This window comes from Saccopteryx bilineata, chromosome 7 (assembly GCF_036850765.1).
Source record: "Saccopteryx bilineata isolate mSacBil1 chromosome 7, mSacBil1_pri_phased_curated, whole genome shotgun sequence".
Classification (NCBI taxonomy): Eukaryota; Metazoa; Chordata; class Mammalia; order Chiroptera; family Emballonuridae; genus Saccopteryx; species Saccopteryx bilineata.
In genome coordinates this window covers 79,400,101-79,413,039 of record NC_089496.1, presented here as the reverse complement: position 1 = coordinate 79,413,039, position 12,939 = coordinate 79,400,101, and the positions used below count along the sequence as shown (strand labels likewise).

The 12,939-nt window shown below is 36.7% G+C and overlaps 1 protein-coding gene across 2 annotated transcripts in view; it reads right to left on the bottom strand.

Moving 5' to 3' along the window:
* Positions 1–12,939, bottom strand: part of BTAF1 (B-TFIID TATA-box binding protein associated factor 1) — a 113,480-nt gene that overhangs the window by 61,710 nt on the left and 38,831 nt on the right. For both annotated transcript variants that reach the window (XM_066238421.1, XM_066238422.1), the window contains 6 exons: positions 12,634–12,702; positions 3,444–3,533; positions 2,523–2,618; positions 2,250–2,426; positions 1,444–1,584; positions 514–638 (listed from right to left, as the gene is read on the bottom strand). In XM_066238421.1, coding sequence (XP_066094518.1) covers positions 514–638; positions 1,444–1,584; positions 2,250–2,426; positions 2,523–2,618; positions 3,444–3,533; positions 12,634–12,702 — 698 coding nt within the window. The remainder of the gene's footprint in view (positions 1–513; positions 639–1,443; positions 1,585–2,249; positions 2,427–2,522; positions 2,619–3,443; positions 3,534–12,633; positions 12,703–12,939) is intronic.

Here is a 12,939-nt window from a genome sequence, read left to right as displayed (position 1 = left end):
GCGTGGGCTCATCTGGTTTGAGCAAAAGCTCACCAGCTTGGACCCAAGGTCGCTGGCTCGAGCAAGGGGTTACTCGGTCTGCTGTAGCCCCACGGTCAAGACACATATGAGAAAGTAATCAATGAACAACTAAGGTGTCGCAACAAAAAACTAACGATTGATGCTTCTCATCTCTCTCCATTCCTGTCTGTCTGTCCCTATCTATCCCTCTTTCTGACCCTTTGTTAAAAAATAAAAAATAAATAAAATAAAATATATATATATTTCTGAAGTCAACTTTTACAGGATAAGATGAAGAATTCTTAAAAAAAAAAAAGATGAAGAATTCTGTAACTAAAGTAACCCAAGGATAAAAGAATATGACCTTTATAAGCTCCTGAAAATAATAGTGTTTGGTATCCCCAACTAACAGTACCATTAATAAAGGAGCTAGACTTTTGTATTTTTAGGTTTAATTATCTGGAAATTTATGTAAATACCTTTTACTTCATTCAACTAAACAGAAATAATTACCTGCATTGTTGGACCTGAGGGTAAGTTAACAGGGATGAAAGAAGAGTCATAATACTATTTGTTGAAGCTGTTAGATCATCTAGTTCCAGAAGAGCATCCCATAATGTATTTACAATGAAGGGTACCTATAAGATCAGTTATTAAGAAAACAGTTACTAATTTTACACAAAATATTCACCACGTCATGCCAGTTGTGTCCCAGGAGTTGCTCAGTAGCATATACAGTCCCGATGAGCTTGGATAGTGCCAGTTTTGGGCAAAATTAAGGAGGAAAAATTATTTGCCTTTAACAATTCTGTTTTTAATGCAACTCACATCTACTTTGAAACTTTTCTTACTAACCAGATACAAAATGAGAGGGGAAATTCAGGAAATAAGATAGTCAATACTTCATTTTATGTAAAAAACTAAACTTGGAAGACAATACAGTGTAGACACACAAGATATAACCCTCTAAATAATCTTATTTAAAACAGTACTAAAGACAGTACATTTGTTTTTAAAATACTGCTTACTGCACTTCCAAATGTATGTGTTTTGATAGTACAAGGGAAACTCAGATAGACCTTCCTTAAATGGGACACTTCAAAAAATGAAACCAGATTAAAAAACCAAAAGCTAAAATAACAAAGTCAAAACAAATAAAAATCTCCTATGTCTAAAAACCAAGAGTAAAATAAAGAAAAAACGTTTGCATTTTTTTTCCCAGGGAAGTTCCCTACATAATACATACATGAATGTGAAGTAGAAAAACAGACACAATTCGCTCTTCCCAAGTATAACGTATAATTAGGTTTGCCTACATCAGATAGCTGTCTTAAGAAAAATGGAAGACGAAGGACGAAAAAAAGTACTCAAGGTTTTTCCTAATACTTTATACACCAAATGTAAACAATCAACAGAAAGTATATGCAAAAATACTAAATTTACCTTTTGTGTCTGAAGATACACAAGGCTTTCTACCACAGGTACTAATGATGCTGCAGCAACAGCTCTGACATCATCATCAAGGTCCTGGAGTCCTTCAATTATTTTAGTTAAAACTTTAGGCAATAAAGTATTAATTACATCCTGTAAAACAGTACATCAAAATATATTAACTTTCTGTAGTACAAATATTGTGCTTAAATATTTTATTAAACTTGCCATATAAAAACATAAATTCCAATTTTATTTATTAAAAAAGAATCACATAAACAGAAAAGAAAAATTACATCAATGGAAGTCTATGCAGCTAATCTTATTTGAAAAATACTATAACAGTATCAAATACTTTATTATTCAGTGTGATTTAAAACATCAAAACATGTTCTCAAGGTATGAATTCTCTGTATGACCACACATACATACATAGCCCTGCTACTAGAAACTGAACTTGTTTCTCATTCAACCCACTGCTAGTCAAAAAGGGTATGAGAAAATTAAAAAAGTAAAGCCAGTTCCTTCCTGCTTTTCTTTATTCTAGTCTACTCTCTTTTTAACTTACCCAATAGAGCCAGCCTTCAGAGGCCACTCCTGTGACAGACACAATGGAAACTTACCTAGAATTGGGTCTTCTATGAAACTTAAATTCTTATAAGCATCATCTATCTCTATGGCACTACCTAAAGAAAGCAAATCTTGAAGGACTGACTTATCTGTAATACTATGAATGTATATCCATTTCATATAATTAATGAAAATAAACTAAGGGGAAAAACTCTCTCATTATATGCTTCAAAAACTGGAGTGTTTACCTGACGAACTGCCAAAGCATATTTTATTCCTAGCAGACCACCATGTCTAACTTCCCATTGTTCTTGTGTAAGTAACTTAAGTAGCACATCCACAGTCTTATGCACTCCTGTTTCATTCATGTGTTTCAACACCACACCTAATGTTTGAGCACAAGTCTCACGAACTGGAGCCACCACCTACAAAGGAGAAAGGAAGAAAATTCCTATTGCAAAAAACTTATTTTGTTGAATTTTAAATTTGATTGGGCAAAGTACCCTTTAGGTGATACTTACTTCATCAGAAACAAAGTCTCCAAATCTGTCTAAGGCAAAAACACAAAGGAGTCTAATAACCAAGTCTTCCAACCACTCCTGATGCTGCTGAATCATCTGTTGTTAAACAATCATTTTTTAGTAACAAACAAAGATCACACTTTGTACTGGGAATTGGGGAAACAAAAACTAAAATATTGAGATAGATTATTTTAGCTGTAGGAACAATAACCAAAATACATTAGAGTCCCAATTGCAATCTTTAATACCTTTTTTTTTTTTTAAAGAGAGAGGAGAGAGACACAGAGAAAGGAGAGAGAAAAAGAGGGGAGAAGTGGGAAGCATCAACTCGTAGTAGCTGCTTCCCATATGTGCCTTGACCAGGCAAGCCCAGAGTTTCGAACTGGCAACCTCAGTGTTCCAGGTTGACACTTCACCCACTGCACCACCACAGGTCAGGCCACATCTTCTTTATTAGATTCAGATATACTATACCAAACTCTTTAAAATTCATGAATTCTATTATATCACTTGCTCTCCAAGAGAAATTAAGAAACTATCAATTATATCTGTCATTTATCTACTATATCTCCTATTACCAGAGGCTACATGCTACGCACCAATCATATTGCTCATTGATGTCTAAACTATCCGCTTATTCATCTCACTTCACTTCCCAATCCATTATATTCTGCTCAAATACTCTTGTTTCTATATAGTTTTTCACTTAATGTTTCTGAACATATTTCCTTAGGACTCATTCTTCCTGTCTATAAATAAACTTCTTCCTAACCTTTTTACTTTTCCCCTCATAATCACATTTCCATACTTACTTATTTACCTCTCATTTTTACTTCATGGCACATGCTTTGTTAATTTTCTAACTTGGAAAAAGAGCCAGATACTGAAACTTGATAATAATTATTGTGTTACAACACTTACCTCTTCTAAAGTGCTATCTCCCATTTTACCACCACTTTTCCCATGAGCTTTGAGGATTTCCCTAAGTCCAGTGCCTGCACCATGTCGAACCTAAAAAGAACCAAGAAGCAAATGCCAGAGGTTAAGTGCTGAAGAAACTGAGTTTATCTTTTCTTTAATTTGAACAGAGAATGTTAGATTTTTAAAAAATTATATTAAATTAAGTGGCATTTCACAAGAATGTCCTTTTCTTCTATTAACTCAGGAGAATTACATATATAAATTTTATAATTTTGGTTATGTGGAATGTTTTTTAAATCAAGCTAAGTAAAAAGCTATTCTAAAACCCTCTCAATATATATTATCCACTTGGCTATTCTTTCTCTACCCTCTAGTTGCACTCAGCATTATCCACACTAAAAAAGAAAGTATCATATATTGTTCTTTATAACCCCAATATCAATATTTTAGAAATACATGTATCAAAACTAAGTTCTAAAGCTACCAGTGAAGTGTAAAAGAAATACAAGTCAAATAAAGTATTTCATGAGTAATGTTTCACCACAGACCTGTGGCCTTCTGAAGTGTCATTTGGAAGTAAGGAAAACAGGCAACTGACACTGCATCCACTTATTCAAGACCCATATGAGCTGAAGTTTCAAACAGAAGTACATCATGGAGCAGAAAGGATGCTGAAATGTACTCCAAATAAGTGTTTTTTAAATTGCCCAGAGGCCAACCTAGTGAAACAGAGTGGTTTGAGACCACCAACTATCAACCTCAACCAGAGGGACTTCACTTTCATCTCTTTCACATATTGGGACCTGTTCAAGATTTTCTTTGAAGAAATAAATTTCTGAGGTTAAAAAGCTGGTGTGGAAACTACTGCTCTTAGTCAAAATTGTCCACTTCCAAAGGTACTTTGTACTGTCTTGGAAATACAAGTCTTTGTATTATAGTAAAAGGAAACAAACAAGTCATTAGAGAAATAAAACAAAAAGGATATGAAAGGTAAAAATCAGTCTACAGTTTTCTACCTAGTAATACTACATGCCTTCCTTAAGCAGTGGTCCCAAGGACACAAGGGAAGAACAAGAACCATGACAAACAGGTTGTGCTTGACATGGTTTCTTTCTTTAACAAAAAAAATAAAGCTGAGAGAAACTGTAGAGAGTGAGACTGGTAGGAAGGGCAGAGACATGAAAAGAGCTGGCCACGTTCCCATGGGCTACAGCTGAAATTCCAGAGAAATATCTCAGCTGCAGGGGTACCCCCAGAGGTCAGTCCTGAAGCACCCAGCTCTGGTGATTAAGGGGACTGTGCCAATAAATCCCACAGGACACCTACTACATAAGGCCAGCCTGCCAAGACTGGGAATCATAGTAGACTGACCTAACACATAGAAACAAACACAAAGAGGCAGTCAAAAATGAGATAAAAGAACAGGTCCCAAATAAAAGAACAAGAGAAAATTCCTGAAAAAGAGATAAATGAAATGGAGACAAGCAAATTATATCTGTATCAGATATAATTTTTTAAAATGGTCATAGGATGTTCAAGGAACTTAGAACTATAAAAGCATGAAAAAAGGACATGGAAACCATAAAAAGAACCAGTCAGAAATGAAAAATACACTATATAAAGTAAAGAATACACTGGGGAAAATAAACAGTAGGTTGGATGAAGCAGAGGATCGAATCAGTGACTTGGAGGAAAATGTAGCAGAAACACATAATCAGAGTAGCCACAAGAAAAAAATTTAGAAAATGAGGATAGTGTAAGGGACCTTTGGGACAACATAAAGCATAACAACATCCATATCAGTGGGGTACCAGAAGAAGAGAGGGGGAAAAGATAAAAAATCTATTTGAAGAAATAACGACTGAAAACTTCCCTAACCTGGTGAAGGAAAAGATACACAGTTCCAGGAAGCACAGAGAGTTCCAAACAAGATGAACCTAAAGAGGCCCACACCAAGACACATCATAATTAAAATGGCAAAGGTTAACGACAAAAAGAGAGTCTTAAAAGCAGCAAAAGAAAAGCAGTTAGTTACCTACAAGGGAGCTCCCACAGAACTATCAAGCTGATTTCTCAACAGAAACTTTGTAAGCCAGAAGGCACTGGCATGATATATTCAAAATGATGAAAAGCAAGGAACTACAATCAAGACTACTTTACCACCAAACTAGTATTACAAGAAATGTTAAAGGGTCTTAAGAAGAAAATGAAAAACAGAGCAAGAGAGTTAAAAGAATAAAATGGTAATAAATGCATACCTATCAATAATCACTTTATATGTATATGGCTTAAAGTCTCCAATCAAAAGACATAGAGTATCTGAATGGATAAGAAAACAAGACATATACAGAGACTAAAAGTAAAGGGATGGAAAAAGATATTTCATACAAATGGAAATGAAAAAGAAACTGGGGTAGCAATACTTATAGCTGACAAGATAGACTTTAAAACAAAGGTTATATAAGAGACAAAGAAGGACAATACATAATGATAAAGGAAGCAATCCAGCAAAAGACTATAACCCTTGTAAACATTTATGCACCAACATATGAGCACTTAATTGTATAAAATGCAAATCTTGAAGAATATAAAGTGAGAGATCAACAGTAATACAGTCATATTAGAGGATTTTAACACCTTTGTGACTTCAATAAATAGATTTTCCAGACAGAAAATCAACAAGGAAACAATGGCCTTAAATGGCACACTAGATCATATGGATTGCATTGATTATCTTCAGAACATTTCACCCAAAGGAGCAGAACATACATTCTTTTCAAGAGCACATGGGATGTTTTCTAGGATAGACCACATGTTAGGACACAAAACAAGTCTCAATAAATTTAAGAAGACTGAAATCATATCAAGTCTCTTCTCTGACATAATGGTATGAATGTAGAAATCAAACACAAGGAAAAAAAACCTGAAACACACACAAAGACATGGAGGCTAAATAACATGTTACTAAACAATAAATGGGTTAACAATGAGATCAAAAAATAAATAAAAAAATACCTTGAAACAAATGAAAACAAGAACACAACCCAAAATCTGTAGGACACAATGAAAGCAGTCCTAAGAAAAAAATTCATAGCATCACAGACCTATGTCAAGAAAAAAGAAAAATCTCAAGCAATTTAACTTTACACTTAAAGAAACTAGAAAAAGAACAGCAAACAAAACCCAAAGTGAGTAGAAGAAATGAAACAATAAAGATCAAAGCAGAAATAAAGTCTAAAAAATATATATATAAAAAATCAATTAAACCAAGAGCTGGTTCTTTAAAAGATAAACAATTTCAAAAAACCTTTTATCTTAAGATTCAAGAAAAAAGAGAGAAGATCCAAATAAATAAAATCAGAAATGAAAAAGTAACAACTGACACCAAAGAAGTAGAAAAGACTGTAAGAAAATATTATGAACTATGTGGCAACAAATTGGACAATCTGGAGAAAAAGGGATAAATTCCTAAAAACATACAATCTTCCAAAACTGAATCAGGAAGAATCAGAAAATCTGAATAGGCAGATTACAGCTAACAAAATTGAAGCAGTAATTAAAAAACTCCCAACAAAAAAAATGGATGGTGTGACAGGTGAATTTTACCAAATGTCCAAAGAAGAACTAACACCTATCCTCAAACTATTTCAAAATATTCAAGAGGGAAGACTTCCAAGCAAATTTTACAAGCCCAGCATTATCCTAATTCTAAAACCAGATAGACATTACAAAGAAAGAAAATGACAGGTTATAATATCTCCGATAAACACAGACGCTAAAATCCTCTACAAAATTAGCAAACTGGATCCAACAATACATTAAAAAGATCCTATGCCATGATCAAGTGAGATTTATTCCAGAGATACAAGGTGGGTGAAATATCCACAAATCAATAAACACGATACACCACATACACAAAGGCTAAAAGGTACGTGACCATATTAATGTTGAAAAAGCATCTGATAAAATTCAGCACCCATTTATGATAAAAACCTCTCAGCAAAATGGGAATAGAGGAATCATACCTCAACATAGTAAAGGCCATATATGACAATCCCATAGCCAACATCATACTCAAGGGTAGAAACTAAAATCTCCCTTAAGATCAGGAACAAGACAGGGATGTCTGCTTTTACCACTCTCATTCAACATAGAAATGGAAGTCCTAGCCACAGCAATAAGAAGAAGAAATAAAAGCCAAATTGAAAGGAGGATGTAAAAGGTCATTATTCTCAGATGACATGATACTATATACAGAGACCTTAATGATTCCACAAAAATAACTACAACTGATAAATGAATTTAGTAAAGTAGCAGGATATAAAATAAATATCCAGAAGTCAGTTGTATTTTTATACACCAATAATGAACTATCAGAAAGAAAAACTAAGAAAACAATACCATTTCCAACTCCATAAAAAATATAAAATAGCCTGTCCAGGCGGTGATGCAGTGGATGCAGGGGTCCCCAAACTTTTTACACAGGGGGCCAGTTTACTGTCCCTCAGACCGTTGGAGGGCCGCCACATACAGTGCTCCTCTCACTGACCACCAATGAAAGAGGTGCCCCTTCTGGAAGTGCAGCGGGGGGCCAGATAAATGGCCTCAGGAGGCCACATGCGGCCCATGGGCCGTAGTTTGGGAACACCTGGGATAGAGTATCAACCTGGGCCACTGAGGACTCAGGTTCAAAACTCCAAGGTCACTGGATTGAGCACAAGCTCATCAGCTTGAGCATGGGATCACAGACATGACCCCATAGTTGCTGGCTTGAGCAAGGGGTCCCTGGCTCAGCTGGAGCTTCTGGTCAAGGCACATATGAGAAGCAATCAATGAACAACTAAAGTGCTGCAACCAGAAATTGGTACTTCTCATCTCTCTTTCTTCCTGTCTTATCTCTCTTGCAAAAAAAAAAAAAAATAAAATAATAAATACAATACAATACAATAAAATACTTAAGAATAATTCAACCAAGACTGTAAAAGATCTATACTTGGAAAATTATAAGACACTGAAGAAAGAACCTGAAGAAGATACAAATAAGTGGAAGCTTCCTGTCTTATCTCTCTTGCAAAAATAATAATAATAAAATAATAAATACAATACAATACAATACAATAAAATACTTAAGAATAAATTCAACCAAGGATGTAAAAGATCTATACTTGGAAAATTATAAAACACTGAAGAAAGAACCTGAATAAGATACAAATAAGTGGAAGCATATACTGTATTCATGAGTAGGAAGAATTAACATCATTAAAATGTCCACACTGGCCCTGGCTGGTTGGTTCAGTAGTAGAACATCAGCCTAGTGTGTAGATGTCCCAGGTTCGATTTCTGGTCAGGGCACACAGAAGAAGCAACCATCAGATTCTCCACCCCTCTCTTTCCCCCTTCTCTCTCATTTTCTCTTCTCCTCCTTCAGCCATGGCTCGATTGATTCAAGCATTTTGGTCCCAGGTGCTGAGGATGGCTCCGTGGAGCCTCCGCCTCAGGTGCTAAAAATAGCTCAGTTGCAAGCATGGCCCAAGAAGGGCAGAGCATCATCCCCAGAAGGGGGTTGCCAAGTGGATCCCGGCTGGGGTGCATGTGGGAGTCTGTGTTGCTATCTCCCCTCCTCTCACTTGGAAAAAGAAGAAAAACAAATGTCCACACTATGCAAAGCAACCTATAGATTCAATGCAATTCCTATCAACATACCGATGGTGTATTTCACAGAACGAGGACAAATATTTATATGGAACCACAAAAGACCCTGAATAGCCACAGCAATCCTGAGAAAGAATAAAGTTGAAAGAATCATGCTACCTGATATCAAACTATACTACTAAGCCCATAGTAATCAAAATAGCATTGTACTGTCATAATGCAGACATACAAATCAATGGAACAGAATAGAGAGCCCAGAAATAAACCCATGCCTTTATGGTCAATTAATATGTAACAAAGGAAGCAAAACCATACAATAGAATAAAGATAATCTATTAAATAAACAGTGTAGGGAAAATTGGACAGATACATGTAAAAAAATGAAACCAGACCACCTTCTTATACCATATACCAAAATAAACTCAAAATGGATTAAAGACTTAAATGCCAGACTCAAAACCATAAAAGTCCTAGAAGAAAACATAGGCAATAAAATCTTGAACATTTCTCATGAAAATATTTTTCCTGACATATCTACTCAGGCAACGAAAACAAAAGAAAAAAATAAACAAATGGGACTACATCAAACTCAAGTTTTCACACAGCAAAGGAGACCAACAAAATGAAAAGACAATACACCGCATGGGAGAACATCTTCGCCAATGATACGTGCTAAGGGGTTAATATCCAAAATTTATAAAGAAGTTATAAACTCTATACTCCCTCAAAAAATCCAATTATAAAATGGTCAAAAGACCTGAATAGACACTTTTCCAAAAAGGACATACAGATGGTCAATGGACTTATGAAATGATGCTCAACATCACTAATCATCAGAGAAATGCAAATTAAAAACACAATGAGTCTGATCAGTGGTGGTGCAGTGGATAGAGTGTCATTCTGGGACACTGAGGTTCCAGGTTGAAACCCAGAGGTCGCCAGCTTGAGTGCAGGCTCACCAGCTTGAGCACGAGATTACAGGCTATAGTGTGTGATCATTGATATGATCCCATAGTCACTGGCTTTAGCCCAAGGTCACTGGCTTGAGCAAGGGATCACTGGCTTGGCTGGAGCCCCCACCCTCCCCATCAAAGCATATGTGAGAAGTAATCAATGAACAACTAAAATACTGCGACTATGAGTTGATGTTTCTCATCTATTTCCCTCTCCCCACCCTCTCAAAAAAAAAAAAAAAAAAACAAGAGAAAAAGAACCCCACACCTGTCAGAGTGGCTTTCAGCCCTGGCTGGTGGCTTAGTATATAGAGTGTTGGCCTGGCGTGTGGATGTCCTGGGTTTAATCCCTGGTCAGGGCAAACAGAAGAAGTGACCATCTACTTCTCCCCCACTTCTTTCCTTCTTCCCCTCCCACGGTCAGTGGCTCTATTGGTTCAAGCGTGGCCCTGGATGCTGAGGCGCATCAGCCTCAGGCACTAAAAATAGCTCAGTACTCCAGCATCGGCCTGAGATGGCATTGCCCCGTCAGGACACATGCAGAAGTCTGTTTCATTATCTCCGCTTTTCTCACTTATAAAAATAAAAAATAATAGCTTTCATCAGTAAATAAATAAACAAGTATTGGCAAGGATATACAGAAAAGGGAGCCCTTGTCATATACTTTTGGTGGGAATGCAGACTGGTACAGCCACTGAGGAAAGCAGCATAGAGTTACCTCAAAAAATTAAAAATGAATTTGACCAGGCAGTGGTGCAGTAGATAGAGCAGGGGTCCCCAAACTACGGCCTGCAGGCTGCATGCGTCCCCCAGAGACCATTTATCTGGCCCCTGCCACACTTCCAGAAGAAGCACCTCTTTCATTGGTGGTCAGTGAGAGAAGCATAGTTCCCACTGAAATACTGGTCAGTTTGTTGATTTAAATTTACTTTTTCTTTATTTTAAATATGTATTTGTTCCCGTTTTGTTTTTTTACTTTAAAATAAGATATGTGCAATGTGCATAGGGATTTGTTCATAGCTTTTTTTTTTTATAACCCAGCCCTCCAACGGTCTGAGGGACAGTGAACTGGTCAGCTGTGTAAAAAATTTGGGGAACCCTGGGATAGAGCATCAGCCTGGGATGCAGAGGACCCAGGTTCGAAACCCCAAGGTCACCGGCTTGAGCGCAGGCTTATCTGGCTTGACACAGGCTCATCAGCTTGAGCGTGGGGTTGCTGGCTTGACTGTGGGATCATAGACATGACCCCATGGTCGCTGGCTTGAGCAAGGGGTCACTCACTCTGCTGTAGCCCCCACCCCGGCCCTGGTCAAGGTACATATGAGAAAGTAATCAATGAACAACTAAGGTGCTACAATGAAGAATTGATGCTTCTAATCTCTCTCCCTTCCTGTCTGTCTGTCCCTATCTGTCCCTCTCTCTGTCTTGTTGTCACTCTCACAAAAATAAAAAAAATAAAAATTAAAAATTAAATGGATTCCACTTCTGGAAATATATCTGAAGAAACCAAAACACTAATTCAAAAGAAATATATGCACCCTGTATGTTCACTGCAGTGTTATTTAAAATAACCAGGCCCTGGCCGGTTGGCTCAGTGGTAGAGCGTCGGCCTGGCGTGTGGGGGACCCAGGTTCGATTCCCGGCCAGGGCATATAGGAGAAGCGCCCATTTGCTTCTCCACCCCCCCCTCCTTCCTCTCTGTCTCTCTCTTCCCCTCCCACAGCCAAGGTTCCATTGGAGCAAAGATGGCCCGGGCGCTGGGGATGGCTCCTTGGCCTCTACCCCAGGCGCTAGAGTGGCTCTGCTTGCAGCAGAGTGACGCCCCGGAGGGGCAGAGCATCGCCCCCTGGTGGGCAGAGCGTTGCCCCTGGTGGGCGTGCTGGGTGGATCCCGGTCGGGCACATGCGGGTGTCTGTCTGACTGTCTCTCTCCCCGTTTCTAGCTTCCGGAAAAAAAAAATAAATAAATAAAAAATAAAATAAAATAAAATAACCAAGATGTGGAAGCAGCCCAAGTGTTCATCAGTAGATAAGTAGATGAAAAAGCTGTGGTACATTTTACACAGTGGAGTACTATAGCCATAAAAAAGAAAATCTAACTTTTTAGACAGCATGGATGGACCTGGAAAGTATTACGCTAAGTTCATGAAATAAGCCAGTCAGAGAAAGACAAGTACCATATGATTTCAGTCACATTTAGAATCTAATGAACAAAATAAACTAACAAAATAGAGACAGCTTCACAGATACAGAGAGCAGACTGGCAGCTGTGAGAGAGGTGGATTGTTGGGAGCTGGGTGAAAATGTTAAAAGGATCAAGAAAAAAAAAACACCACTTGTCTCACAGACCCAGAAGAAAAGGGACAGAAGAGAGTAAAAAAGGGGAAATAAACAGTGCTAAAAGGAGACTTGCCTTGGGGTGGTGAACACACAATACAATACAAATACACAGATGATGTATTACAGAACTATACTTAAAACCTACATAATTTTATTAATCAATGTCACCCCAATATAAAATAAAAAATATGTAAAACAGATTTAACTAAAAATAATACCTTAATAAAAAAAGGAAAGAAATCATACCTCCCAGGAAGGATTAAAAAGGTCATTGCAAAGTTCTTCACAAAAGCTTTCCAAAGGCCATTCATTTGTCTAAATAAGAAAACAAAAACAAAATTACTATTAATTAAAAAGGTCTATTTTTATTTGGAGGTCTAATAATAATAGATTTAATTTTTTTTAAATATTAAAATTTTTATTAATGAATAAATAAAAATTAATAAGTTTTTATTAATAAATTTTATTAATGAATGAATTATTTTATTAATGAAGATTTAAATTTTTTCAATTGACAGATTATTAAATATTGATACATTAATATGAAAAAAT